General features: G+C 51.2%; 1 protein-coding gene and 2 pseudogenes across 3 annotated transcripts; 2 read left to right on the top strand and 1 right to left on the bottom strand.

Annotated features, from left to right (window-relative positions):
• The first annotated feature begins 1392 nt into the window (after window positions 1-1392).
• LOC119626498 (small nucleolar RNA U13) lies at window positions 1393-1490 on the top strand (annotated as a pseudogene).
• Window positions 1491-2096: 606 nt separating this feature from the next.
• RCC1 (regulator of chromosome condensation 1) lies at window positions 2097-25912 on the top strand. Of its 3 annotated transcripts, XM_007979767.3 has the most exons (11): window positions 2097-2204; window positions 17835-17916; window positions 18800-18850; window positions 20122-20309; window positions 20490-20669; window positions 21974-22070; window positions 22182-22304; window positions 22795-22950; window positions 23188-23307; window positions 23675-23827; window positions 24758-25912. In XM_007979767.3, the coding sequence occupies exons 2-11, from the start codon at window positions 17844-17846 to the stop codon at window positions 24931-24933; spliced, it is 1317 nt and encodes a 438-aa protein (XP_007977958.1). In that variant the 5' UTR covers window positions 2097-2204; window positions 17835-17843; the 3' UTR covers window positions 24934-25912. The 3 variants fall into 3 exon arrangements, with proteins under 3 accessions (XP_007977958.1, XP_007977959.1, XP_072863706.1); XM_007979768.3 differs by lacking the exon at window positions 18800-18850; XM_073007605.1 differs by lacking the exons at window positions 2097-2204; window positions 17835-17916; window positions 18800-18850 and adding an exon at window positions 19604-19806.
• On the bottom strand, window positions 13681-14963 carry LOC140709320 (thioredoxin-dependent peroxide reductase, mitochondrial-like; annotated as a pseudogene).
• Window positions 25913-27460: the final 1548 nt, after the last annotated feature.

Raw genomic sequence — 27460 nt, 5'->3', positions numbered from 1 at the left:
AGAATCGCTTGAACCCAGGAGGCAGAGATTGCAGTAAGCTGAAATCATGCCATAGCACTCTAGCCTGGGTGGGTCAGGAGTCTGAGACCAGCCTGGCCAAAATGGAGAAACCCCATCTCTACTAAAAGTACAAAAATTAAGGCTGGGTGCAGAGTCTCACGCCTATAATCCCAGCACTTTGGGAGGCTGAGGTGGGTGGATCATGAGGTCAGGAATTCAAGACCAGCCTGGCCAAGATGGTGAAACCCTGTCTCTACTAAAAATACAAAAATTAGCCGGGTGTCGTGGTGAGCGCCCGTAATAATCCCAGCTACTCGGGAGGCTGAGGCAGGAGAATTGCTTGAACCCAGTTGCAGTAAGCCGAGATTGAGCCACTGCACTCCGGCCTGGGCAACAGAGTGAGACTCCATGTCAAAAAAAAAAAAAAAAAAGAGTTCAGGTTACCTTCCACCACTTGTGCAATGACCCCAGAAAACTTGCTTTACCTCTTTAAACTTCAGTTTTCTTATATTCCAACTGCCATGAGGTTTTCATGAGGAACAAATGAGCTGACATGGATATGTTTCTGTAGTTAACAAAATAAAGGCTCTTACAAAATAGGCAATAATAATCATCATCACTTATTATTATTACATGAAGCTACATGAATAAGATCTTGGAGGAAGACAGCAGAGAGAGAGAGGGAGATCAGAGATCCCAGGGTTAAAAGTTGGAGAAATTTCACAGTACATCATCCAAAAGAGGAGTCCATGATGGAGGCAGAGGTAAACTTGGAGAGGTAAGAAACTCTGAAGACAGGGGAGTCCTTTGTGGCAGGCCCCGCATAGAAGAAATTCTGCCTGGCCAACATGGCGAAACCCTGTCTCTACTAAAAATACAAAAATTAGCCAGGTGTTGTGGCAGTCACCTGTAATCCCAGCTATTCAGGAGGCTGAGGCAGGAGAATCGCTTGAACCTGGCAGGCAGAGGTTGCAGTGAGCCAAGATCGCAACACTGCACTCCAGCCTGGCTGACAAGAGCGAGACTCGGTCTAAAAAAAAAAAAAAAAAGTTCAGTTGGTAAGAACTCATCAAAAGTGTCCATCTAGACTTTGGGTGCAGTAGAATGACTCAGAGTCTGAATCAACATGAAATCGACAAAACATCATTTGCAAGGGTTTCAGGGAACACCTGAAATCCTGAGGAACTGTTTGTATCCATCCTGAAGAATGGGTGTGTTAACAAGAGACAGCCTTTCCTTGGTACCTGTTTTCCATCTCCAGCCCAACCCCAACTCACACCCTTATCTCCTATTTTATCTGGTCTCTCTTGTTCCTCTTGCTCTTCCCCACTTGGCTCCCGTTTTCCCCAAGTCCATTCTCTATTTTGTTCTATAAGATCTGATCATATCGGGATGCTTTTGTAGCTCATAAGAATGATGACTGGGTGTTCACACGCATGTGAGATGTGCCTCCTTCAAACCTTAAGACATGGGCACATACCCATCTGATGTTAACTCACGGAGAAAAAATCTGATCATGCCATTCCCGTGCCCCAATCCTCATATATCCCCACTGCCTCAGGATACAGGCTGGACCCCTTAGACACACAAGACCCTGCATCCATGATCTGTCACTCCCACAGGCACCCCTCTGCTCCCACCTACTTGGCAGTTTCCCACAACCTCCCCGGGGTTCTCATGGTTCCCTGTCATTGCAAATGTCGCTTCTCCTAGGATGTCCTGCCCTCCTAGACTTAACTTGGAAAGCCGTTCTTAAGCCCCGGGCTGAGTAAGATGCCCCTGTGGGTATCACGGTCATAGCGCTGTGTGGTTGCTGATAGTCTGATTTTTCATCCTTCTCCATGCCCTCTGGAGGGTAGGGAAGATGAGTATCTTTTTTCTCCGTACAGACCCTACCGCACGAGATTTTCCTAAACAGACCGAATTCAAGGAGTCTTTCTGGTTGTTAGTCCACGTGTCCCGATTTGGGGTTTCCAAAATACACACCCACTGGAACCGGGCCAAGGGAGCCAGCCTGGCCAAGAGCTCCCCCCAGCCCGGGAGCGCGCCACATGCAGATCCTGGGATGGCCGCCAGGGGCCGCCGGGCTCTTTGTTTTCCTTTCTCGCCCGGGTCGGGGCCAGAGGCCTGCAGAGCGCATGCTCTAGGGCAGTTCGCGGCCCGGCGGGGAGCGCTGGAGTTCCTTGTGGCCGACGTGCACCGAGGTAGGTCTCGCTCAGGGCGCGCGGAGGGTCAGGGCAGAGGGCGGTGCGCTGGGTGGCCACAGCCGGAGCACGGGCCGGTCCACGCGGGCCTGGGTCGCTGCCCGCTTTCGCCCGTGTCTCGCGGCGCTGGCCCCACGTGAAGCCCGGAGGCAGGAAGGCGCGATGCGGGCTCGCGATTCCCCGGCCCGCGGGGCGCTCCAGCGGCCGCTGGGCCCCGCCTCGCCGGAGCTAGGGCCGCGCTGCCCCTCCGCCGCCGCGCCGCTCACGCCCGCACCGCGGCGCCCGCGCAGGCGGGAGATTCAAACGGCGCGAGCGCGATGGGCCGGGTGCGCGCGGCCGCCGGGGCGGGGGATGGGTCTCTGCCGCGAGGAGGATGGTTTTGTCCAGCATGCGTTTGGAGAAGGCGGTTTGCAGAGCTGGCAGGGAGCCATGCCCGGGAGAGGGTGGATCTTCGGAGCTCGAGGGTGGGTAGTTGGGGGTCTGCTGCGGCGAGAGAAGTCCCAGCGTCGGCGGGCACCCAGGCACCGCTGTGGATCTTTGGGAGCCGTGTGTCTCGAACTCCGCAGCAGCTCAGTCTGTCAGCAAATTATTTGCTGGCCATCTATTCCGTGGCGCTCTTGCGGGGCTGGGGGACAGTGGTGAGAAGGGCAGGCCTGTGTCATTAGCGAACTATGCCCTGGAGCCCGGGCGACGAACGCTACTGGCAAGTCTTCATCACATATTGACCTAACTTCGACCACGTGTGACTTGTGTGCCCTAGCAAAAGTTGAGTGTGTGGGGGGTGTTACGGGAACCCTCAGGGGAACCCCCCGCCCTACCCAGGAGGCTCAGGGATGGCTTTCTAGGTGAAGTGACTCTTGAATGGGGTTTTGAAGGAACAGAATTTTTCGGGCAGTCTGAGGGTAGTGGGATTAGGGTGATTCAGGGAGAGGGACTGCACGTGCAAAGGCATGAAAGTATAGATATTGTGGTCAGGGATACCACAGGTCTTGAGGTGACTGGAGGAGGAGAGTAACAAGATGATACAGCAAGGGCTGGGTCATGAAGGGTCTTGGGTGCAAGACTAAGGAACACTGCGGGGTGGAGGAGGCAGGGAAGGATTGCCCCAAGAAGGACATCAGAGTGAAACCTGGACAGATGAATTAGGAGTTCCCGAGGCTCTTGTTTCAAAGACATCCCAAGAGCAGGAATCCTGTTCTGTTCCTCTTTACAACTTTCTCATCACATGCCCTTGGGCAACCCACCGAGTCCCCCAGAGCATTGGTTTCCTTATCTTTATAGCAATGGTAGGGGGCATGTGGTGAGGATATAATTTTTTTTTTTTTTTTTTTTGAGACAGAGTTTCCGCAGTTATTACCCAGGCTGGAGTGGAGTTGTGCGATCTCGGCTTACTGCAACCTCCGCCTCCCAGGTTCAAGCAATTCTGCCTCAGCCTGCCGAGTAGCTAGCTAGCTGAGACTACAGGAACAGCGCCACCAGGCCCCGCTAATTTTTTTTTTTTTTTTTTTAGTAGAGACGGTGTTTCACTATGTTGGCCAGGCTGGTCTCGAACTCGTGACCTCAGGTGTCCACCTGCCTCGGCCCTCCAAAGTGCTGGAATCACGGATGTGAGCCACCGCACCCGGCCAATTTTTTTTTTTTTTTTCCTGATACGGAATCTTGCTCTATCGCCCAGGCTGGAGCGCAGTGTCGTGCTCTCGGTCACTGCAGCCTCCACCTCCCGGGTTCAAGCGATTCTCCTGTCTCAGCCTCCCAAATAGTAATATCCTATAATTTTCATAAAGCAGTCATTCCAACATCTAGTGGAAGTTGTGGGTCCCTTCCCCCAGGAAAAATGAACACATAGACCCAAGCACAGGTTGTATCCAGTGGGGATCCCAAGTGGGAAACTCCTAGTGTGAAATATACCAGCTGTGCCTGGCATAACAGCAGCTCACCAAATGTATATTGTTGACACACGAGCCCTCTCCTCCCTTCCCTCCTGGGGACCTTTCAGACAAAGAGATTTTTCAGCCTGAGTCTGGCAGGCAAGTTCTCCCTCCTGGCGTGGGGGACGGAGGGCACAGCTGCAGTGGTCTGGGAGGGCTCTGTCTCCTTTTACAGAAATTGAGGCTGTGGTGAGGTCACTGGAGGTCAGGGCAGGAGCACCAAACTCCAGGCAGACTGTCTAGACTGGCATGCCTACCCACTTTCTTCAATAAATAAGGAAAGTGAGGTGGGGTAGGGCAGCCCTGGCTCTGGTGGAGCAGGGTCATGAGACTGGGGTTTCATTGCACCTCTGTGGGACCTGGGCCACCTTTCCCTGAGCCTCATCTTCCCCTTAGCTGTAAAACCGGGATGAATCTGCTCACCTCAAAGGGCAGCTGTGGGCATTCTGGAGTGCCTGATGGTGGAAGCTGACTCTGTAGCCAACTTATCTGTGACTGTCTCACTCTTCTCCCAGAGACTGTATGCTCCTTGAAGATGGAAGCTGTGTTGGGTGGGGCTGGGCAGGAAAGCGTGATGCTAAAAGCCAACTCCTTATTCCCAGCCCAGACGCTGCCAGGTTAAGAAAACAGCCACAGGCCGGGCGCGGTGGCTCACGCCTGTAATCCCAGCACTTTGGGAGGCCAAGGCAGGTGGATCACAAGGTCAGGAGATTGAAACCATCCTGGCTAACACGGTGAAACCCCATCTCTACTGAAAAAAAAAAAATACAAAAAATTAGCCGGCCGTGGTGGCAGGCGCCTGTAGTCCCAGCTACTTGGGAGGCTGAGGCAGGAGAATGGCATGAACATCAGAGGCAGAGCTTGCAGTGAGCCGAGATCGCGCCATTGCACTCCAGCCTGGGCGACAGAGCAAGACTCCGTCTCAAAAAAAAGAAAGAAAGAAAACACAGGCAGAGAGAGAGAGCCCAGGCTCGTAACCCCAGCAATTTGGGAGGCTGAGGTGGGCAGATCACCTGAGGTCAGGGGTTCAAGAGTTCAAGACCAGTCTGGCCAACATGGTGAAACACCGTCTTTTTTTTTGTTTGTTTGTTTGTTTTGTTTGAGATGGAGTCTCGCTCTGTCGCCCAGGCTGGAGTGCAGTGGCCGGATCTCGGCTCACTGCAAGCTCCACCTCCCGGGTTTATGCCATTCTCCTGCCGCAGCCTCCCGAGTACCTGGGACTACAGGCGCCCGCCACCTCACCCGGCGAGTTTTTTTTTTTTTTTTTGCATTTTTTTTAGTAGAGACGGGGTTTCACCGGGTTAGCCAGGATCGTCTCGATCTCCTGACCTTGTGATCCGCCCGTCTCAGCCTCCCAAAGTGCTGGGATTACAGGCTTGAGCCACCGCGCCCAGCTGAAACCCCATCTTTACTAAAAATACAGAACAATTAGCCAGGCGTGGTGGCATGCGCCTGTAGTCCCAGCACTAGGGAGGCTGAGGCGGGAGAATCACTTGAACCTGGGAGGCGGAGGTTGCAGTGAGCTGAGATTGTGCTGCTGAACTCCAGCTTGGGCAACAGAGTAAGGCTCCATCTCAAAAAAAAAAAAAAAAAAAGAAGAAGAAAAAGGAAAACACACCCAGAGCAGTGAGAGAAGAAGTCTGTACAAAAGACCCATTTGTGCAGTAGAGGCTGTGCAGGCAGGTACCGGGAACAGGGCTCCACCTTTTAGAAGGTGGCCCTCCCGCCGGGCGCGGTGGCTCACACCTGTAATCCCAACACTTTGAGAGACCGAGGCAGGTGGATCACGAGGTCAGGAGATCGAGACCATCCTGGCTAACACAGTGAAACCCCGCCTTTACTAAAAATACAAAAAATTAGCCGGGCGTGGTGGCGGGCGCCTGTGGTTCCAGCTACTCGGGAGGCTGAGGCAAGAGAATGGTGTGAACCTGGGAGGCGGAGCTTTGCAGTGAGCCGAGATCATGCCTCTGCACTCCAGCCTGGGCGACAGAGCCAGACTCCGTCTCAAAAAAAAAAAAAAAAAAAAAAAAAGGTAGCCCTCCATCCCCTGCCCTTCCCTGGCAGTTGCTCACAGCAGCCCAGTGTGGGGCCTCAAGTCTTCATTTTGGAGAGGAAGCCTCTCCTCTGGGACTCAACGAGCACTCAGGGGCTGTCTCCACCACAGCAGGGAGTTGTTGCCACTGTCCTACCCCATGTCTGTCGTCTGTCGTCTGTGGGATCTGTCACCACCCACCCCACCTTCCCTCAGGCCCCAGCTGCCTCAGTGTCTCCTCTCTGGTCTCACTGTCCTCTCCTTCTCAGCTGGCTTCTGCTCCCTGCTTCTGGGACTTGGCCAAGCACGTAGCGGATCCTGGGGAGGCCTATCCAGGCTGCCTTAGCCCCTGCCTGGACCATGGTCAGCCTTCAGAATCAGTCAGATAGGCCTGGGTTGTTTTTCTAGGCTCCCCTTTACTTGCTGTGTGAACTTAGGCCAATAAAGTTATCTTCCTGAGCCTCAGTTCCTTAACTGTGAAATAGGAGTGACAGTGCTGCCTTCTTCAGCTTTTTGTGAGAAGTAAAAGGGTTTTGCATATGGAAGATACAGTGAGTTGACCGGTGCCCCCAGGGGCTTTTAGGAAGTTGATTGGTGTGGTGGATAGGCATGTAAATTAAAGTGATTGTGATCTAAAAGTCTGTCCCAGTTTCTCAGAGAGAATGACTAGCTCAAGATGGAGGAGGGATCAGAGGAGGTGACTTTGAGACACCAGTAGATGTTCTTCCAGTGGGATAAGGGATGGGAAGGCATTCAAGGTAAAGAGATGCAAATAGTATGGAGAGGACAGTTAACATTCTGGCCTAGTGAGTCTGGCAAGGAGATTGTGTGCGAAGAGAAGGGGGGATGTGGTAGATAGGATGTGAAGCTAAAGGTTCTGTCAGTACCTGATGTTGGACACCTCTAAGACCATGCTAAGAAATGTGGGCTTTATCTTTCAGGCAAAGGGAACCACTAAGGAGTCCAAGCAGGCTAGCAGCTTGCTTCAGGTTTGAGGTTTGGAAAGATCATGAATGAGACCGGGCACAGTACCTCACGCCTATAATCCCATCACTTTGGGAGGTCGAGGTAGGAGGATCACTTGAGCCCGGAGTTTGAGACCAGCCTGGGCAACATAGTGAGACCTTGTCTCTACAAAAAAAAAAAAAAAAAAAAAATTACACATTAGCCAAGCATGGTGGTACATGCCTGTAGTCCCAGCTACTCTGGACGCTTGGATGCTGAGGCAGGAGGATCGCTTGAGCCTAGGAGGTGGAGGTTGCAGTGAGCCATGTACGTGCTACTGCACTACAGCCTGGGCAACAGAGTGAGACCCTGTCTCAAAATATACACACACACACACTTATTTATCACGAATGACTTGGAGAATGAGATGAGGGGATGAGGGTGGGGACCGGAAGACCAGCAACAAGTTGCTGTCTTTCCTAGGGGAAGGAGGAAGAGAGACAGTTCCAGGCAAGCTGAGAGACTGCTAGGGAGCATGGGGAGGAAGGAGGCAGAAGAAATTTTTTTTTTTTTTTGAGACTGAGTCTCGCTGTGTCGCCCAGGCTGGAGTGCAGTGGCATGGTCTCGGTTCACTGCAACCTCCGCCTCCCGGATTCACGCCATTCTCCTGCCTCAGCCTCCTGAGTAGCCGGGACTACAGCACCCGCCACCTTGCCCGGCTAATTTTTTGTATTTTTTTTTTTTTTTGAGGTGGAGTCTCGCTCTGTCGCCCAGGCTGGAGTGCAGTGGCGCAATCTTGGCTCACTGTAACCTCCGCCTCCTGGGTTCACGCCATTCTCCTGCCTCAGCCTCCCGATTAGCTGAGACTACAGGCGCCCGCCACCACGCCCAGCTAATTTTTTGTATTTTTTAGTAGAGACGGGATTTCACTGTGTTAGCCAGGATGGTCTCGATCTCCTGACCTCGTGATCTGCCCGCCTCGGCCTCCCAGAGTGCTAGGATTACAGGCGTGAGCCACCGCGCCCAGCCTGTATTTTGTATTTTTAGTAGAGTTGGGATATCACTGTGTTAGCCAGGACAGTCTCGATCTCCTGACCTCCTGATCCACCCACCTCGGCCTCCCAAAGTGCTGGGATTACAGGCGTGAGCCACCGTGCCCGACTGGAGGCAGAAGAAATTTCTAATAACACTCAAGGGCACCAGCTCTGGAGTCTGACTAACTTGGTTCAGATCTTGGCCTCCTCTTCCAATCTTGAGTAAAATACTTGACCTTTCTGAGCCTCAGTTTTCTTCTCTGTAGAGTGGGATCATTGTGGCCAGCTTGTAGTGAAACGCTCCAGAGTAATAGCCAAACACAGATAACTAAGGAGATGTTGATTGACTGGGTCTGTTCCATCCACGATAACAGATTTTTTGGTTAATGCCCCATGACACCAACACTTCACATAGCCCTCATGTGTCTGACTGCATTCCAAGCTGTGCTCGTGGCAGCCCAGCCATCAGCACCAACTGTGCTGACATAATTGTTTCCTGCTTTTTCTCCTGACTTCTTGTGAGTACTTTTTCATGCTAATACAGTCTCTCTCCCAGGCACAGGAGACTGCTACAGATTATTCTGATAAACTGATGGGATATTTGCCTTGGCACACAGCTGTCTATCTAAAACAAGGGTGCCTCTTTTTTTTGGTGGAGGGATAGAGTTTCACACTTGTTGCCCAGGCTGGAGTGCAATGGCGCAAACTCGGCTCACTGCAACCTCCACCACCCGGGTTTAAGCGATTCTCCTGCCTCAGACTCCCGAGTAGCTGGGATTACAGCATGGGCCACCACGTCCGGCTAATTTTGTATTTTTAGTAGAGATGGGGTTTCTCCATGTTGATCAGGCTGGTCTCGAACTCCTGACCTCAGGTGATCTGCCTGCCTTGGCCTCCCAACGTGCTGGGATTACAGGCGTGAGCCACTGTGCCCGGCCACAAGGGTGCCTCATATTCCACACCCCTAGCCCTTCTAATTTTGCCTGCCTGACATCCTTTCTGGGATGGCGCCCAAGAACTTCACATTGAATGAAAATACCTAGTAACATGGAGCTTCACATCTCTCCTCTCCTGTTTGTTCACCAGTGTTGTGTATCTCACTACATGGAAATCTACCATCTACTTGGTCGTTTAAGCCCAAGCCTGGGAGTCTTTGTTTTTTGTTTGTTTTTTGTTTTTTTTTCTTCTTTTTTTTTTTTTTTGAGACGGAGTCTCGCTCTGTCCCCCAGGCTGGAGTGCAGTGGCCAGATCTCAGCTCACTCCAAGCTCCGCCTCCCGGGTTTACGCCATTCTCCTGCCTCAGCCTCCCGAGTAGCTGGGACTACAGGCGCCCGCCACCTCGCCCAGCTAGTTTTTTGTATTTTTTAGTAGAGACGGGGTTTCACCGTGTTAGCCAGGATGGTCTCGATCTCCTGACCTCGTGATCCGCCCGTCTCGGCCTCCCAAAGTGCTGGGATTACAGGCTTGAGCCACCGCGCCCGGCTGGGAGTCTTTGTGTTTGGCCAACTCATAGGGGGATCCTGGGCAGGCCTGCCAAGAATCCCCTGGACTTTTTTAGGATGAACAAATCAAGCCAAGTGCTGTGTCATGTGCCCACGATCCCAGCCTCTTGGGAAGCTGAGGTGGGAAGATCGCTTGAGTCCATGAGTTTGAGGCTGCATTGAGGTAATTGCACCAGTGCACTCCAGCCTAGGTCACAGAGTGAGACCCCCTCTCTTAAAAGAATAAAATAAAAGGCCGGGCATGGTGGCTCACACCTATAATAACACCTTTGGGAGTCTAAGGCCAGAGAATCGCTTGAGCCCAGGAGTTCGGGACCAGCCTGGGCAACATAGCAAGACGTTGTTTCTACAAAATATACAAAAATTAGCCAGGCATGGTGGTGCACACCTGTAGTCCCAGCTAGCCAGGATGGCATAAGCCCAGGTGGTTGAGGCTGCAGTGAGCCATGATCATGCCACTGCACTCCAGTCTGGGCAGGACCCTGCCTCAAAAATAAACAAATAAAAAGGATGAACAAATTATGAGAGTAAAAAAGGGTTAATCTCCTTTATCCTTGCTACGCCTCCTGGCCCAAAGCCAAGCAATAGTGTAGTAGGATAAGGCACAGACAAAGCCCCTCAGACGCTGAGTTAAAGAAGGAAGGGCTTTATTCAGCCAGGAGCTTCGGCAAGACTCATGTCTCCAAAAACTGAGCTCCCCAAGTGAGCAATTCCTGTCCCTTTTAAGGGCTTACAACTCTAAGGGGGTCCGCGTGAGGGAGTCATGATTGATTGAGCAAGCAGCGGGTACGTGACTGGGGGCTGCTGACTGGGGTCTGCGTGCACCGGTAATCAGAACAGAACAGAACAGAACAGGACAGGGATTTTCACAGTGCTTTTCCATACAATGTCTGGAATCTATAGATAACATAACCGGTTAGGTCAGGGGTAGATCTTTAACCAGATCCAGGGTGCGGTGCCGGGCTGTCTGCCTGTGGATTTCATTTCTGCCTTGTAGTTTTGGTTTTTTTTTTTTTGAGATGGAGTCTTCTCTGTTGCCCAGGCTGGAGTGCAGTAGCCGGATCTCAGTTCACTGCAAGCTCCAGCTCCCAAGTTTACGCCATTCTCCTGCCTCAGCCTCCCAAGTAGCTGGGACTACATGTGCCCGCCACCTCGCCTGGCTAATTTTTTGTATTTTTAGTAGAGATGGGTTTCACCGTGTTAGCCAGGATGGTCTCTGTCTCCTGACCTCGTGATCCGCCCGTCTCGGCCTCCCAAAGTGCTGGGATTACAGGCTTGAGCCACTGCGCCCGGCCTGCCTTTTAGTTTTTACTTCTTTCTTTGGAGGCAGAAATTGGGCATGAGACAATATGGGGCATGAGACAATAAGTGAGGTGGTCTCCTCACTTAGTACTAGTAAGCACTATAAATATTTGTGGATTTAAAACCATTTCATTCAGTCTTGATGACAGCCCTGAGAAGTAGTCATTTCATCTCCTTTTATAGATGAGGATACAGTTCAGAGAGGTTAAGGCCACTGGCCAGCCACAAGCTCTGGAAGGTGAATCCAGTTCCCTCTAATCCCAAAGAATGTGCATTTTTAGTGTGGGACAAGAGGTCTCAAAAGACAGGTTGGAGGATTCCCAGCTCTGGGAGAATAAAAGTTGGGTGAAGTTCAGAACTGCCAACTCATCAGTCAGAACTGGGCCAGTGACAACCTGCAGAAGCTCAGCCTGCAAAGGCTTGTCAGGCTTCTGGGCCCTTGGTTACTTTCCCATCTTTAGTATTTTGTTCTCCTTCCACAGGATAATCAGCAGAAAAGTGCCTAGCCTTGTGTCCATGTACCATGGAGGAGAGAGCTAGAGAGGCTGGGCTTTTGGGAACCACTAGAAGGAAGGAATGAGGGGGCTGCTGGTTAGGCCCACAGCTGAAACTGAGAAGGGCTCTTGGAGTTCTCCTTCCCTTTGTAACATTAAAGGCTTAGGCAACTTGACTTTTTTACAACCTTAAAGACGATGGCTCCGGCGGGCATGGTGGCTCACCCCTGTTGTAATCCCAGCACTTTGGGAGACTGAGGCGGGTAGGTCGCTGGAGCCCAGGAGTTCTAGACAAGCCTGAGCAACTTAGCAAAACCCTGTCTCTACAAAATATGTAAAAATTAGTGGCCGGGCACGGTGACTCAAGCCTGTAATCCCAGCACTTTGGGAGGCCGAGGCGGGTGGATCACAAGGTCAGGAGATCAAGACCATCCTGGTTAACATGGTGAAACCCCGTCTCTACTAAAAAATACAGAAAACTAGCTGGCCGTGGTGGCGGGCGCCTGTAGTCCCAGCTACTCGAGAGGCTGAGGCAGGAGAATGGCGTGAACCCGGGAGGCAGAGCTTGCAGTGATCCGAGATTGCGACACTGCACTCCAGTCTGGGCCACAGAGCGAGACTGCGTCTCAAAAACAAACAAACAAACAAACAAACAAACAAACGACAACAACAACAAAAAATATATATATATATAAAAATAAAAATTTATTTCCAGAGCTGTATGTTTAGAGAAAAAAAAGGCATTGGACACAATTTGGGCTGGATTAGAATTAGAGAGCTGGGGAGCATGTCTGTATTCCCAGCAGCCTGGAGAAGACATGGAAGCCTGGGAAGCAGCAGCAGCAGTTAAAAGACTAGGAGTGTGGAGGGGCTGAGGCTTCCAGCTGCCCTGGATCTTCCCACTGCCGCCCCTCCTAATCACCCGTAGATGGTTTCCTTTCCCCGTTTATGTCATACTTGGTGTTTGTATTTTGGTGTGACTGCATATACAGCTTTGATCTCTTTTTTTGTTATTTTGTTTTTGTTTTTGTTTTTGTTTGTTCCGTTTTGAGATGGAGTCTTGCTCTGTCACCCAGGCTGGAGTGCAGTGGTGCGATTTCGGCTCACCACAACCTCCGCCTCCCAGGTTCAAGCGATTCTCCTGCCTCAGCCTCCCAAGTAGCTGGGATTACAGGAGCACGCCACCACAACCGGCTAATTTTGTTTGTTTGTTTGTTTGTTTTGTTTTTGAGACGGAGTCTCGCTCTGTCACCGAGGCTGGAGTGCAGTGGCGTGATCTTGGCTCACTGCAAGCTCCGCCTCCTGGGTTCACACCATTCTCCTGCCTCAGCCTCCCAAGTAGCTAGGACTACAGGCGCCTGCCACCATGCCTGGCTAGGTTTTTGTATTTTGTTTAGTAGAGACGGGGTTTCACCATGTTGGCCAGGATGGTCTCGATCTCCTGGCCTCATGATCCACCTGCCTCAGCCTCCTAAAGTGCTGGGATTATAGGCGTGAGCCACCGCATCGGCCTCATCTCTCTTTTTTTTTTTCTTTTTTTTCCTGAGAGGAAGTCTCGCTCTGTTGCCCAGGCTGGAGTGCAGTGGTGCAATCTCCACTCACTGCAGCCTCTGCCTCCTGGGTTCAAGCAGTTCTCCTGCCTCAACCTCCCGAGTAGCTGGGATTACAGGCACCCGCCACCATGCCCAGCTAATTTTTGTATTCTAGTAGAGAAGGGGTTTCACCATGTTAGCCAGGCTGGTCTCGAACTCCTGACCTCAGGTGATCCGCCCACTTCAGCCTCCCAAAGTGCTGGTATTATAGGCATGAGCCACTGTGCCCAGCCTACAAACAGTCTTTTCTTTCTTTTTTTTTTTTTTTTTTGAGATGAAGTTTCACTCTTGTTGCCGAGGCTGGAGTTCAGTGTTGCAATCTTGGCTCACTGCAACCTCCACCTCCTGGGTTCAAGCAATTCTCCTGCCTCAGCCTCCTGAGTAGCTGGGATTACAGGCATGCGCCACCATGCCCGGCTAATTTTGTATTTTTAGTAGTGACAGGGTTTCTCTGTGTTGGTCAGGCTGGTCTTAAACTCCCAACCTCAGGTGATCCGCCCATCTCAGCCTCCCAAAGTGCTGGGATTACAGGCATGAGCCACCACTCCGGGCCACAGATAATCATCTTTAAAATGATAAAAGCAGGTTTCAACTGTGGTTCTTCTCTGGGGTGAGAAGGTGAAGATACACATGGGCAAGCTACTGATTTACCTTCTGAAAATACTCTTTGGAAGCAGCTGGATTTGGCTCGATTTTTGGAGAATCCTGTGTCCAATTCACTGGGCAGACTTCTCCATGGGTTTCTACATACTGGAACGCCTTCACCAAGAGGAGGGTTTCTTCCACACTTTAGCCCACTGGGAGATCATTAATACTCAAGTGCGGCCGGGTGTGGTGGCTCACGCCTGTAATCCCAGCACTTTGGGAGGCTGAGGTGGTCAGGAGGTCAGGAGATTGAGACCATTCCAGCTAACACGGTGAAACCCCATCTCTACTGAAAAAATACAAAAAATTAGCTGGGCGCAGTGGCGGGCACCTGTAGTCCCAGCTACTTGGGAGGCTGAGGCAGGAGAATGGCGTGAACCTGAGAGGCAGAGCTTGCAGTGAGCCGAGATTGCGCCACTGCACTCCAGCCTGGGCAACAGAGCAAGACTCCTTCTGAAAAAACAAAACAAAACAAAAAACACTCAAGTGCTTGATGACTCAACTGGGGTCAGTTATGAAGAGACCTCTTAGTGCAAGACTAGGACCTTCTAACAGCACACCGTAGTCTCAGGAATTCGCTTAGTGAAATGTGACAAAGGTGTGATGTTCATGGGACCCAAACCGCCATTCTTCCTTGGTGTATTTATCCAGGCAAGATGGCTAAAGTGGGAATCTACCACGGTGGCTCACGCCTGTAATCCCAGAACTTTGGGAGGCTGAGGCCGGTGGATCACCTGAGTTCAAGAGTTCAAGACCAGCCTCACCAACATGGTGAAATCCCATCTCTACTAAAAATACAAAAATTAGCCGGGCGTGGTGGCAGGCACCTCCCAGCTACTTGAGAGGCTGAGGCAAGAGAATCGCTTGAACCTGGGAGGCAGAGGTTGTAGTGAGCCGAGATTGTGCCACTGCACTCCAGCCTGGGTGACAGAGCAAGACTCCATCTTGGAAAAAAAAAAAAAAGAAATCCAAAGGATAGAAGAAAGGCACCAAATATTTCCCTTCAAAGTCATCAAGGCTCAAGTCTTTGAACTCTCCATTGACGACGGCTGTACCCTTAAAATAGGGCGCATGCTGGGTGACATCAGGTGCACAGTATGAGGAACTGGTGCCAGAATTTTGCTTGACCGGAACCAGACCACAACATGTTTGTCAAACTTGTTCTTCCAGAATCAGCAGGCCTGATGGCTGCAGTGGCAGAAATACCCCCAAGGAATGACACTCACATGCCGGCAGCTGATGCTGGGAGCAACCTGCCCACAGCAGCTGCCGTCTTAAAGTGCATACGTATTTTTGTTTTTTTGAGACAGGGTCTCACTCTGTCGCCCAGGCTGAAGTGCAATGGCACAACCTCAGCTCACTGCAGCCTCAGCCTCCCAGGCTGAAGCCATCCTCCCACCTCAGCCTCCTGAGTAGTTGGGACTGCAGGTGTGCACCACCATGCCCAGCTAATTTTTGTAATTTTTTGGATAGAGATGGGGTTTCGTCATGTTGCCCAGGCTGGTCTTGAACTCCTGGGCTCAAGCGATCTTCCCGCCTCGACCTCCCAAAGTGCTAGGATTACAGGTGTGGTGGCACCTTGTCTCTAAAAAAATCAATCACATAAGAAAAGATAATAGCTTTTCTCCCCCTCTGATTTTAACAGTAACACATTACCAAAGTTACTGGTGCTTACATGGGGTTGAATGGAGTTACGATGGATATTTCACTTAATGTTGTTCTTGAATGCTTTAATTTTTTACAACAGACTTAATTTTTTTTTTTTTTTTCTTTTGAGACGGAGTCTCGCTCTGTCGCCCAGGCTGGAGTGCAGTGGCCGGATCTCAGCTCACTGCAAGCTCTGCCTCCCGGGTTTACGCCATTCTCCTGCCTCAGCCTCCCGAGTAGCTGGGACTACAGGCGCCTGCCACCTCGCCCGGCTAGTTTTTTGTATTTTTTAGTAGAAACGGGGTTTCACCGTGTTGGCCAGGATGGTCTCAATCTCCTGACCTCGTGATCCGCCCGACTCGGCCTCCCAAAGTGCTGGGATTACAGGCTTGAGCCACCGCGCCCGGCTGAGACTTAAAATTTTTAAAAATACATGTGACTGGGCGCGGTGGCTCACGCCTGTAATCTCAGCACTTTGGGAGGCCGAGGTGGGTGGATCACCTGAGGTCAGGTGTTCAAGACCAGCGTGATCAACATGTTGAAACCCCATCTCTACTAAAAATACAAAATTCAGGAAAATCAGTTGAACTTGGAAGGTAGAGGTTGTGGTGAGCTGAGATTGTGCCATGGCACTCCAGCATAGGCAACAAGAACAAAACTCTGCTTCAAAAAACAAAACAAAACAAAACAAAAAACATGTAATTGGTCGGATGCAGTGGCTCACGCCTGTAATCCCAGCACTTCAGGAGGCTGAGGCAGGTGGATCACTTGAGATTAGGAGTTTGAGACCAGCCTGGCCAACATGGTGAAACCCTGTCTCTACTAAAAATACAAAATTTGGGCCAGGTGCAGTGGCTCACACCTATAGTCCCAGCACTTCGGGAGGCCGGGGGTTGGAGGGGGTGGATCACCTGAGGTCAGGAGTTCGAGACCAGCCTGGCCAAACTGGTGAAACCTTGTCTCTACTAAAAATACAACAATTAGCTGGGTGTGGTGGTGGGCACCTGTAATCCCAGCTACTCGAGAGGCTGAGGCAGGAGAATCACTTGAACCCAAGAGGCAGAGGTTGCAGTGAGCCGAGATTGCACCATTGCACTCTAGCCTGGGTGACAGAACGAGATTCTGTCTCAAAAAAAAAAAACAAAGCAGGGCATGGTGATGCACGCCTGTAATGTCAGCTCCTCAGAAGGCTGAGGCACAAGAATCGCTTCAACCTGGGAGGCAGAAGTTGCAGTGAGCTGAGATGCCTGTGCACTCCAGCCTGGCGAGGGAGTGAGACTCCGTCTCAAAAAAAAAAGAAAAATACATATAGTGCTCCTTGTTAAACATCTTAGATAATATAGGAAGTTACAATGAAATAAGTAATTATTATCTATAATACCATTTTCCAGAGGTTACCATTGTTAATATGGGATATATTTTCTTCCCCAGATTTTTCTCATATTTTTTATGTGTATGCATTTTTTTTCCAAAAAAAAAAAAAAGGATGATAGGCTGTTTTTCTGTTTTTTTCTTTCTTTTTTTTTTTGGTGGGGGGATGGAGTTTCACTCTGTCACCCAGGCTGGAGTACTGAGTGCAATGTTGTGATCTTGGCTCACTGCAACCTCCACCTCCTAGGTTCAAGCAGTTCTCCTGCCTCAGCCTCCCGAGTAGCTGGGATTACAGTCACGCACCACCATGCCTGGCTGATTTTTGTATATATATTTTTTTAGTGGCGCTGGGGTTTTACCATGTTGGCCAGGCTGGTCTCGAACTCCTGACCTCAAGTGATCCACCCACCTTGGCCTCCCAAAGTGCTGGGATTACAGGCGTGAGCCACTTCGCCTAGCCATTTTTTTTCTTTTTTTGAAACAGAGTCTGGCTCTGTTGCCCAGGCTAGAGTACAGTGACTCCATCTTGGCTCACTGCAACCTCCACCTCCTGGGTTCAAGCAATTCTCCTGCCTCAGCCTCCTGAGTAGCTGGGATTACAGGCGCCCATCACTGCGCCTGGCTAATTTTTGTATTTTTAGTAGAGATGGGGTTTTGCTATGTTGGCCAGGCTGGTTTTGAACTCCTGACCTCAGGTAATCCGCCTGCTCCGGCCTCCCACAGTGTTGGGATTACAGATGTGAGCCACCGCACCTGGCCATCTGTTTTTCATTCTGCTTTACTTGGCAATGGGGAACATCTTTCTATTCAATAGATTGATCTCTGAAAACATCACTTTTGATGACTTCATACTGTTCTATCATGAATATACCACGTATTTAACTAGTTCACTACTACTGAACCCCTGGGTGGTTCTGTTTTTGTTGTTTTTACAATGTTATGAAGAATACAGTAGAGAATATTTGTGTAATTGATCTTTGGGTGCGTCCATTATTCTGTTCTTGGGATACATTTTGAGAAGTGGAATTGTTGGGCAATTCCTCTTAACCTATTTCTAGGGTTTTTGATAAATATTGTCTAATTGGCCCAGGAAAATGTTTGCCATTTCTGATATGTAGTATTTGACTGACTTTTTCAGGACAGGAAGATGTCACCCAAGCGCATAGCTAAAAGAAGGTCCCCCCCAGCAGATGCCATCCCCAAAAGCAAGAAGGTGAAGGGTAAGTTGGTCTTGGCCTCTTTGTGGGTACAGGTGGCCCCTCGAAACCCTGAGAACCCGGGACTGGGCTCCTTCCTTCCTGACACTTGAAACTGAAGGGTGTGGATGAGCAGAAACCCCACCCAGCTGGAATGTTTCCCATAGCTCGTTGAATCCCAGTCTTTGGGAATCACAAAGTAGGCAGAAACTCCTCCCAAGGCACTCAGGCAGTACTGGCAAAAAAAACTAGACCCTAGGGCTTCACCCCAGCCAGTGATGCATTGTGGTTAGGACCACTGACTTTACGACATGGGTTCAAGTCCTTGCTCTGCCACTTTCTTTTTTTTTTTTTTTTGAGACGGAGTCTTGCTCTGTAGCCCGGGCTGGACTGCAGTGGCCGGATCTCAGCTCACTGCAAGCTCCGCCTCCCGGGTTTATGCCATTCTCCTGCCTCAGCCTCCGGAGTAGCTGGGACTACAGGCGCCCGCCACCTCGCCCGGCTAGTTTTTTTTGTATTTTTAGTAGAGACGGGGTTTCACCGTGTTAGCCAGGATGGTCTCGATCTCCTGACCTCGTGATCCGCCCGTCTCGGCCTCCCAAAGTGCTGGGATTACAGGCTTGAGCCACCGCGCCCGGCCGCTCTGCCACTTTCTAGCTGATGGGCAAGTCACTTAATCCCGCAGTTTGGATTATCAACTTCATAAAATGGAGGCAGCCAGAGCAGCACCACCCGCTCTGGGCTGTGTGAGGATGAGATGAGATAATGGCCTGGCAGAATTTGAGGGAGGTGGCTGTGGTTTCCTCTGTCCTGGGACCCCAGAGGGGCACAGGGAGGAAAGAAAAGCCAGCACTAAACTGGAAGGGGAAGTGTGGACCCATGCTCAGACAGTGTCTGTCTTTTGCAGACGCGAGGGCCGCTGCCTCCCGCCGCGTTCCTGGCGCCCGCTCCTGCCAAGGTGCCTGCGGGCCGAGCCCTCCTGACCAGAAAACCCGACCAGGTGGCTCCGTGCCCAGCGCGCCCTCTGTGCTGCCAGCGCGGGCTCCCCAGTGGTGCCACATCCTCGGGGGAGGGGCTGGGCGCCCTTGGCTGCCTGGGACTGCGGGTTGGGGGGCTGCCTTTGGCCCACAGAGGGCCCCGGGCCGCCCACTGGTTGGTGCGCACCTCCCACAAATGCCGCTGGCCACTCTTCCTCCTGCCCCTCCTGCCTTTCCGCTGGATGGCGGAGGGAGGAGTCCGTTTCTGCAGTGGATTTGCCCGGGAGCTGAACTTACTCACTGGCGGACGGCCTGGGCATGGAGGAGGGCTAGGATGGAGATTGGGCACTGTGCTCTGACCCACGTAGTCTCCCTTGCTTTTGGTGCAGATTCTATTATAATTAGCTTTCGGCCGGGCACGGTGGCTCACGCCTGTAATCGCAACACTTTGGGAAGCTGAGGCGGGCGGATCACGAGGTCAGAAGATCCAGACCATCCTGGCTAACATGGTGAAACCCCATCTCTACTAAAATACAAAAAGTTAGCCATGCCTGGTGGCGGGCACCTGTAATCCCAACTACACAGGAGGCTGAGGCAGAGGTTGCAGTTAGCCAAGATCCGCCACTGCACTCCAGCCTGGCAACAGAGGGAGACTCTGTCTCAAACTAATAATAATAATAATTAGCTTTCTTTTCTTTTCTTTTCTTTTTTTTTTTTTTTTTTTTTTTTTTGAGATGGAGTCTCACTGTCGCCCAGACTAGAGAGGGCAATGGCGCGATCTCGGCTCTGCCACCTCTGCCTCCCAGGTTCAAGTGATTCTCCTGCCTCAGCCCCCCCGAGTAGCTGGGATTACAGGCTACTGTTGGCCAGGCTGGTCTCGAACTCCTGACCTCAAGTGATCCGCCCGCCTTGGCCTCCCAAAGTGCTAGGATTACAGGTGTGAGCCACCGTACCCGGCCCCTCTTGCCCTCTCCACCAAGATTCATTTCACAGTATCCAGTGTCTCCTTGTTTCCCTTTCTCCCCTTTCACGTGAATAATGTGCTCAGTTTTTAATCTCCACAAAAATCCTGTGAGAGAGGTATTTTGTTGTCCCCATTTCACAGATGACAAAACTTAGACTCAGAAAGTTCATACTAACAGTCTGTGGCAGAGCAGGGGCTTCCGCCCAGGTTTGTCTGATCGCAGAGCCTGTGACCTCTCCTCGCTGTAGTCATCCTCTACACTCAGGGTCTATCTTCTTCACCCTTCAGTCTCACACAGGTCCCACAGCACAGAACCCGGCTTGGTGCTGACACTAGGCCAGGGCGATGTGGGCCAGCTGGGGCTGGGTGAGAATGTGATGGAGAGGAAGAAGCCGGCCCTGGTATCCATTCCAGAGGATGTTGTGCAGGCTGAGGCTGGGGGCATGCACACCGTGTGTCTAAGCAAAAGTGGCCAGGTAGGTGTTGGGGGCTGGCATAGGGTTGGACAAGGCCTGGGATTGGGTGGCTTGGGGCAGGGCTTTTGAACCACACACGTTCACTGTGGAAATGGAGCTGGCTAGTCAAGCGGGGAGTGGCCTACATGAGAATGGACTGCGAGACCAGACTTTGCATTAATAAGGGCATCCTGGGCACAGGTCTATTCCTTCGGCTGCAATGATGAGGGTGCCCTGGGAAGGGACACATCAGTGGAGGGCTCGGAGATGATCCCTGGGAAAGTGGAGCTGCAAGAGAAGGTGGTACAGGTGTCAGCAGGAGACAGTCACACAGCAGCCCTCACCGAGGATGGCCGTGTCTTCCTCTGGGGCTCCTTCCGGGTAAGGCTGGGTTTGGAAGTCTGCATGGGGCCTGAAAGGCAGAACTAACTGGTGGGGCCCCAAAGATAATCTACTTCCATGCATCCGTGGTACTTACTAGTGGGGAGATGAAAGCCCACAGATAGAGCTGAGGCCCAGACCCAGGATTCTAGCTTCTTCATGTGGGCCACACCACCAGCTGCTTCCTTGAATCCAATGTCATCAAGTGTCTGTCCTGGGAAGTGAGTGGGTCAAGGATGTCCCTGGGTTGAGGCTGATCCAGGAGGCCTGCTGTCTTCACCCATCTCCCTGACTTCCGTCTCCACCTCACCTCGTCAGCACTGCTTCTTCCACATTTGCCAGAGGCTTGGATGGGGCAAAGAGGCAGGGATTGTTGCATCTCAGAGTTTCCAAGGTAGAGAGGAGTGTAGTTTAAAAAATAGATTCTGGTTTTTGTTTTTTTTCTTTTGAGAGATGAAATTTCACTCTTGTTGCCCAGGCTGGAGTGCAATGACACAATCTCAGCTCACTGCAACCTCTGCCTCTTGGGCTCAAGCAATTCTCCTTCCTCAGCCTCCCAAGTAGCTGGGATTACAGGCACGCGCCACCATGCCTTGCTAATTTTTGTATTTTTAGGAGAGATGGGGTTTCACTATATTGGCCAGGCTGGTTGCGAATTCCTGATCTCAGGTGATCCGCCCCTCTGGGCCTCCCAGAATGCTGGGATTGCAGGCGTGAGCCACCACGTCTGACCTCCTTTCTTTTTTAATTAGAGATGAGATCCTGCTGTGTCACCCAGGCCAGAGTGCAGTGGCATCATCTTAGCTCACTGCAACCTCAACTTCCTGGGCTCAGGTGATTTCTTCCACCTCAGCCTCACAAGTAGTTGGTACTATAGGCTTGTGCCACCACACCCAGCTAGTTTTTGTATTTTTTTGTGGGGACGGGGTTTCACCATGTTGCCCAAGCTGGTCTTGAGCTCAAGCGATCTGCCTGCCTGGGCCTACCAAAGTGCTAGGATGACTGGCATGAGCTACCATGCCTGGCCCAGAATAGTATACTAAACGCCCGTTTACTTGCCACACAGTTTCAATGATTATCAACTTGTGGCCAGACTTGTTTATCTCTATTTACATCCACTCTCTGACTCCTTGATTATTTTAATGCAAGTTGCAGACCATAAATGATTTCATTCATAAGTATTTGAGTATGTGGCCCAGCTCCTGCGCACCTCTCCATCGCCATCTGGTGCCACTGCCCTTCTGGATTTCACTGGCATGGCGCAGGCAGGACTGGCTGATAAGTGCCTTGTCCCTCCCTTCTAGGACAATAACGGTGTGATTGGGCTGTTGGAGCCCATGAAGAAGAGCATGGTGCCAGTGCAGGTGCAGCTGGACGTGCCTGTGGTAAAGGTGGCCTCAGGTGGGTCTGGGGGTACTTGCTCGGGGCAGGACTTGGAGGACCTTGTTCTGGGGCTGGCCCAGCCTTGGGCCTTATAGATGTGGCCTGCATCCCTTACCTTTTCATCCTCAGGAAACGACCACTTAGTGATGCTGACAGCTGGTGGTGACCTCTACACCTTGGGCTGTGGGGAACAAGGCCAGCTGGGCCGTGTGCCTGAGTTATTTGCCAACCGTGGTGGCCGGCAAGGTCTTGGTAAGTGGCCTTGGTACCTCCAGCAGGGCAAATTGGCAGGCCACCCCCACAGTGGAGGCCAAAGGCAGGAAGGATTTGCTGTGGTCAGGCTTGCATCAGATGGACTTGTGGTATTGGTTAAGACTTTGGAGACAGACTGCTCTGGTAGTTTTGCCACCTACTGTCTATGGGACTCTGAACATAGTTTCTTCATCATTAAGTCTACCTACCTATAAACCTACTTCATTAGGTTGCTCTGAAGTTAAATGAGTTAATGAGAAGAATATCAGGCAGATGGTAAGTTCCATGTAAATGATACCTCTAATAACTGTGGGAATCTGAGCAAGGCACTTATATTCTCTTGATCTCAGTTTCTTTTTCTATAAAATAGGGATAAGAGTCCCTACTTAGCCTGTCAAGGGCTTTTATAATGGAGGAGAATTAAACTTGGGGCAGAGGGAAGCCATGTGTGTCTGTCTGTCACTGACTGTGCCTTTCTCTCTGCCTGCAGAACGACTCCTGGTCCCCAAGTGTGTGATGCTGAAATCCAGGGGAAGCCGGGGCCACGTGAGATTCCAGGATGCCTTTTGTGGTGCCTATTTCACCTTTGCCATCTCCCACGAGGGCCACGTGTACGGCTTTGGCCTCTCCAACTACCATCAGCTTGGTGAGCCCTGAGCCCAGCTTCAGGCGTGATCCAGTAGCCTGCGTTCCTGTCCTGGCTCTACCACTCATTCATTGTGCATCCTTTGCGGGGTTGTCTAACCCCTCGAAATCACAGTTTTGTCATCTGTAAAGTGAAAATGTCCATATCCTGATGGGAGGTGGCCTCACTGTGGGAGGGGATTGAGAAGGGCAGCTTTCAGAACACCTTCACCCCTGATGACTCCGGCCTTTCCCCCAGGAACTCCGGGCACAGAATCTTGCTTCATACCCCAGAACCTAACATCCTTTAAGAATTCCACCAAGTCCTGGGTGGGCTTCTCTGGTGGCCAGCACCATACAGTCTGCATGGATTCAGAAGGTAGGTCCTTTACGTCCTTCTCTAGTTTGGGGGCGGAGTGTACCCTGGCCTAGACCTAGCCAGATTCCTGAGACCGTGGTCCTTGGAGCCTGGGTCTGTTCCATGGGTTGTACCACATGTGGGTCCATGAGAGTCACTCTCATCCTCCTAGAGTCCTGGTGCTCTTCCAAGTGTGAGTTCAGTGGGGGCCTATGTAGAGATTCTCCTAGGTCTCCTCCAAAACTGGGAAGAGACACTGCAGATCTCCTTCTGATCGCCCTGGGAGCAGTGACACACTCCCGTGGACAGGGGCACTCACCTAGCCTACCACCCATTTTGCCTGTAGCACGCCCTCTGCTATTGCTCATCTCTCTCCCTCCTCCCACAGGAAAAGCATACAGCCTGGGCCGGGCTGAGTATGGGCGGCTGGGCCTTGGGGAGGGTGCTGAGGAGAAGAGCATACCCACCCTCATCTCCAGGCTGCCTGCTGTCTCCTCAGTGGCTTGTGGGGCCTCTGTGGGGTATGCTGTGACCAAGGATGGTGAGTAGGGCTGCCTACACTCTGTCTAGTTGGGTCCTGTGGGTTATGGTTCTTACCCAGTTCCCCAGTAGGCTGTGATGTCCACTCAGGTGGAGCCGAGGTGCAGACAGCAGTGTTTGTGATGGCACTTTGTTCCTGCTTCTCAGAAGCTCTGGTGTTGATGAATATGAAATGAGTACACAAATTATTTTAGTAAAGGTGACTTATTATGCAGAGGAGAGAAATAGCAAAGAGTGAGATATCACTGAGGCCTAAAGAGGCAGTGGGACTGGAACCCAAGTCTCCAGACTCCTAACCCAGGCTGCTGTCTCCATCAGGGTAACTTCTTCATGTATCACCTTGTATGTGCCCGCTTCCCAGGCACTTGTACTTAGAATCTAAATCAGGGGAAAAAAACACTTAGTAGTCAGAGTTGTAGCAAGTATGGCAGAGGAGGGTGTGAACAAGTGACCACCAAAGCCTGAGTAGATGAGGGGGACAGCCATGGAGGTCCTGTAGAAGCCTGGAGCTGGCAGAGGTGCTGGACCTGAGATATCTGGGAAGACTTCCTGAGGAAGTGGGGCTTGCACTGTACCTTGAAGGTTCCATTCTTTGTGAAAAGCAAAGAATGCCATTCCAGGCAGAGGAACATCAGGGCAGTCTCAAAGGTGGCTGATCCTGGGAACAGAGGGTGGGGTTGGGGTCTTGAATGCCACACCTAGGAGCAGCCTTTGGCAATGTGTAGGGACTGTGGTCTCTGGTTTACAGCGTTCTTTTTCATCCATCATCTCCTTGGGTTCTCCCAACTTCCCTGAACTCCGAGAGTCTGGGACCTTGCCAAGCTGCTGTTGGCCAAGGCCACAGTCCACACCCATCTCCCAGGTTTCTCCTGCCACAGAAAAGTGGGCTGGGGATCCTGGAGACAGCTATACCCATTTCTTTCTCTTGCAGGTCGTGTTTTCGCCTGGGGCATGGGCACCAACTACCAGCTGGGCACAGGGCAGGATGAGGACGCCTGGAGCCCTGTGGAGATGACGGGCAAACAGCTGGAGAACCGTGTGGTCTTATCTGTGTCCAGTGGGGGCCAGCATACAGTCTTATTAGTCAAGGACAAGGAACAGAGCTGATGAAGCCTCTGAGGGCCTGGCTTCTGTCCCACTCAACCTCCCTCACAGAACAGGGAAGCAGTGACAGCTGCAGATGGCAGCAGGCCTCTCCCCAGCCCTGAGCACTATGTCAGCTCCTGCCTTTTCCCATCAGCAGAACAGCATCCTTTTCCTATTTTTCTTCCTCCTCTTTGGAATTCTCCTGGGACCTACAGAATAAAGGAGGGGATGGACAGGGGATTTTCAGAAGGAACATGGCTCGCTCCAGAGCTATATGGTTAACGTTTCTCCCCTTTTCCCTACCTTCCATGGTCCTGGTTGGCACAGGTTTTTGCCTACTAGAAAACCAAAACCTCCCCCCTGGGGTTTGGTGCCCACTCTCTGAGAAGTTGGGCTCCATCAAGCCCAATTCTAGTCATGTGCCCCTTTCCTGTCCCTAACAGTCTACAGGCAAACAAATGGTACAGTCATAAGACCCATCTGTCATGGACCCACACCCAGAGGAACGTGCAGAAAAAGCAGAGCTACATGGCTGTGGGCAACTCTAAGCCAAATATTTGGCTCAGAACAGGTGTCCATGGGACAAAAAATAATCCTCCACTTGACCAAGAGAAAAATGATTCTCCCAGAAGCACAAAGCATACTCTTGCCCCTCAGGCATTGCCTTTGTCCATCGCACCCATCCATTCGTCTTTACCTGCAGCCAAGGGCCTGGAATCGCAAAGAGAAGCCACGCTGAGCTGGGCAGAGCAGAGCAGGGTATGGGGTCGGGAGAGAGGGTGGAGGGTTTTATAAACAAACTTAACAGCAATAGTAAAAGGGGAGGGATTGAGGGAGGGACAGAGTGTTGGAGGGCCAGAGACTAGTCCTGAGACGGAAACAGCAACTTGTACAGTGGCTGAGAAAATAGGATATAGTTTTGATTTTTTTAAATTGTAAAATATTTTGGAGGGAGAACAAAATCTTTTAACATTTTGAATAAATTTAGAGTTTTATAAAATAGGCCATTTGTTTTCTACACACTCCCTGCTTTTTAAGGGAGCACATACTATGTGCCAGGCACTGCTGGGAAAGACAGAATGAACTATAAACCTGGTGTTGAGGCTACAACCCAACTTAAGTGATGTCAAGATGTCCTTAGGTGCCAGCCAGCTGTCAGTGTGACTAACAAAGGCTTCAAATGTGTCAAGAAGGAAGAAAAAAGTTGAGTTTTGTTTGGGTATTTCTGTTTCGGAGTCACTGGATTATTTTTAAATGCTGCATAGTACAATAGAGGTGGGGTGGATCTTTTAATGCCAAACGAAGATTTTTTTTTTTTTCCCCGAGACAGACTTTGTCTCTTGTCGCCCAGGCTGGAGTGCAATGGCACAATCTCGGCTCACTGCAACCTCCACCTCCCGGGTTCAGGCAATTCTCCTGCCTCAGCCTCCCAAGTAGCTGGGATTACAGGCATGCATCACCACGCCTGGCTAAATTTTTTTGTATTTTTAGTAGATATGGGGTCTTGCCCCGTTGGTCAGGCTGGTCCCAAACACCCGATCTCAGGTGATCTGCCTGCTTCGGCCTCCCAAAGTGCTAGGATTACAGGCGTGAGCCACTGCGCCTGGCCTTTTTTTTTTTTTTTTTTTTGAGACAGTTGCTTTTTCTACCCAGGCTGGAGTGCAATGGCGTGATCTCGGCTCACTGCAACCTCTGCCTCCTGTGTTCAAGCGATTCTCCTGCCTCAGCGCCTCAAGTAGCTGGAATTACAGGCACACACCACCAAGCCCAGCTAATTTCTAAAAATTTTTATTTATTTATTTTTTGGGACGGAGTCTTGCTGTGTTGCCCAGGCTGGAATGCAGTGGCACGATCTCGGCTCACTACAACCTCCGCCTCCCAGGTTCAAGTGATTCTCCTGCCTCGTCCTCCTGAGTAGCTGGGACTACAGGCGTGTGCCACCATGCCTGGCTGATTTTTTTTTTTTTTTTTTTTTTTTTTTGAGAGAGTCTTGCTCTGTCATCCAGGCTGGAGTGCAGTGGCGCTATCTCGGCTCACTGCAACCTCAACCTCCTGGGTTCACGCCATTCTGCTATCTCAGCCTCCTTAGCAGCTGGGACTACAGGCACACGCCGCCATACCTGGCTAATAATTTTTTTGTATTTTTAGTAGAGATGGGATTTTGCCGTGTTAGCCAGGATGGTCTTGCTCTCCTGACCTCGTGATCTGCCTGCCTCAGCCTCCCAAAGTGCTGGGATTACAGGCATAAGCCACCGTGCCCGGCCATGCCTGGCTAATTTTTTTGTATTTTTAGTAGAGATAGGGTTTCACTGTGTTGGCCAGGCTGGTCTCGAACTACTGACCTCCTGATCCGCCTGCCTCCGACTCCCAAAGTGCTGGGATTACAGGTGAGCCACCGCGCCCAGCAATTTATTTATTTATTTAGAGACTGAGTTTTGCCCTTGTTACCCAGACTGGAGTCCAATGGTGCGATCTTGGCTCATTGCAACCTCCGCCTCTCGGGTTCAAGTGATTCTCCTACCTCAGACTCCTGAGTAGCCGGGATTAC

The sequence above is a fragment of the Chlorocebus sabaeus genome, chromosome 20 (assembly GCF_047675955.1).
Source record: "Chlorocebus sabaeus isolate Y175 chromosome 20, mChlSab1.0.hap1, whole genome shotgun sequence".
Taxonomy (NCBI): domain Eukaryota; kingdom Metazoa; phylum Chordata; class Mammalia; order Primates; family Cercopithecidae; genus Chlorocebus; species Chlorocebus sabaeus.
Note: the sequence above shows the minus strand (reverse complement) of the source record. Positions and strands in the feature narration are given on the sequence as shown.

What these genes read in the sequence shown, in the direction of transcription:
- RCC1 (XM_007979767.3), top strand. Translation starts at nt 17,844, where the DNA reads ATGTCACCCAAGCGCATAGCTAAAAGAAGGTCCCCCCCAGCAGATGCC. An exon ending in GTCTAAGCAAAAGTGGCCAG is followed by an intron (nt 20,310 to 20,489) that starts GTAGGTGTTGGG and finishes TCCTGGGCACAG; the next exon opens with GTCTATTCCTTCGGCTGCAA. An exon ending in TCCTCTGGGGCTCCTTCCGG is followed by an intron (nt 20,670 to 21,973) that starts GTAAGGCTGGGT and finishes CCTCCCTTCTAG; the next exon opens with GACAATAACGGTGTGATTGG.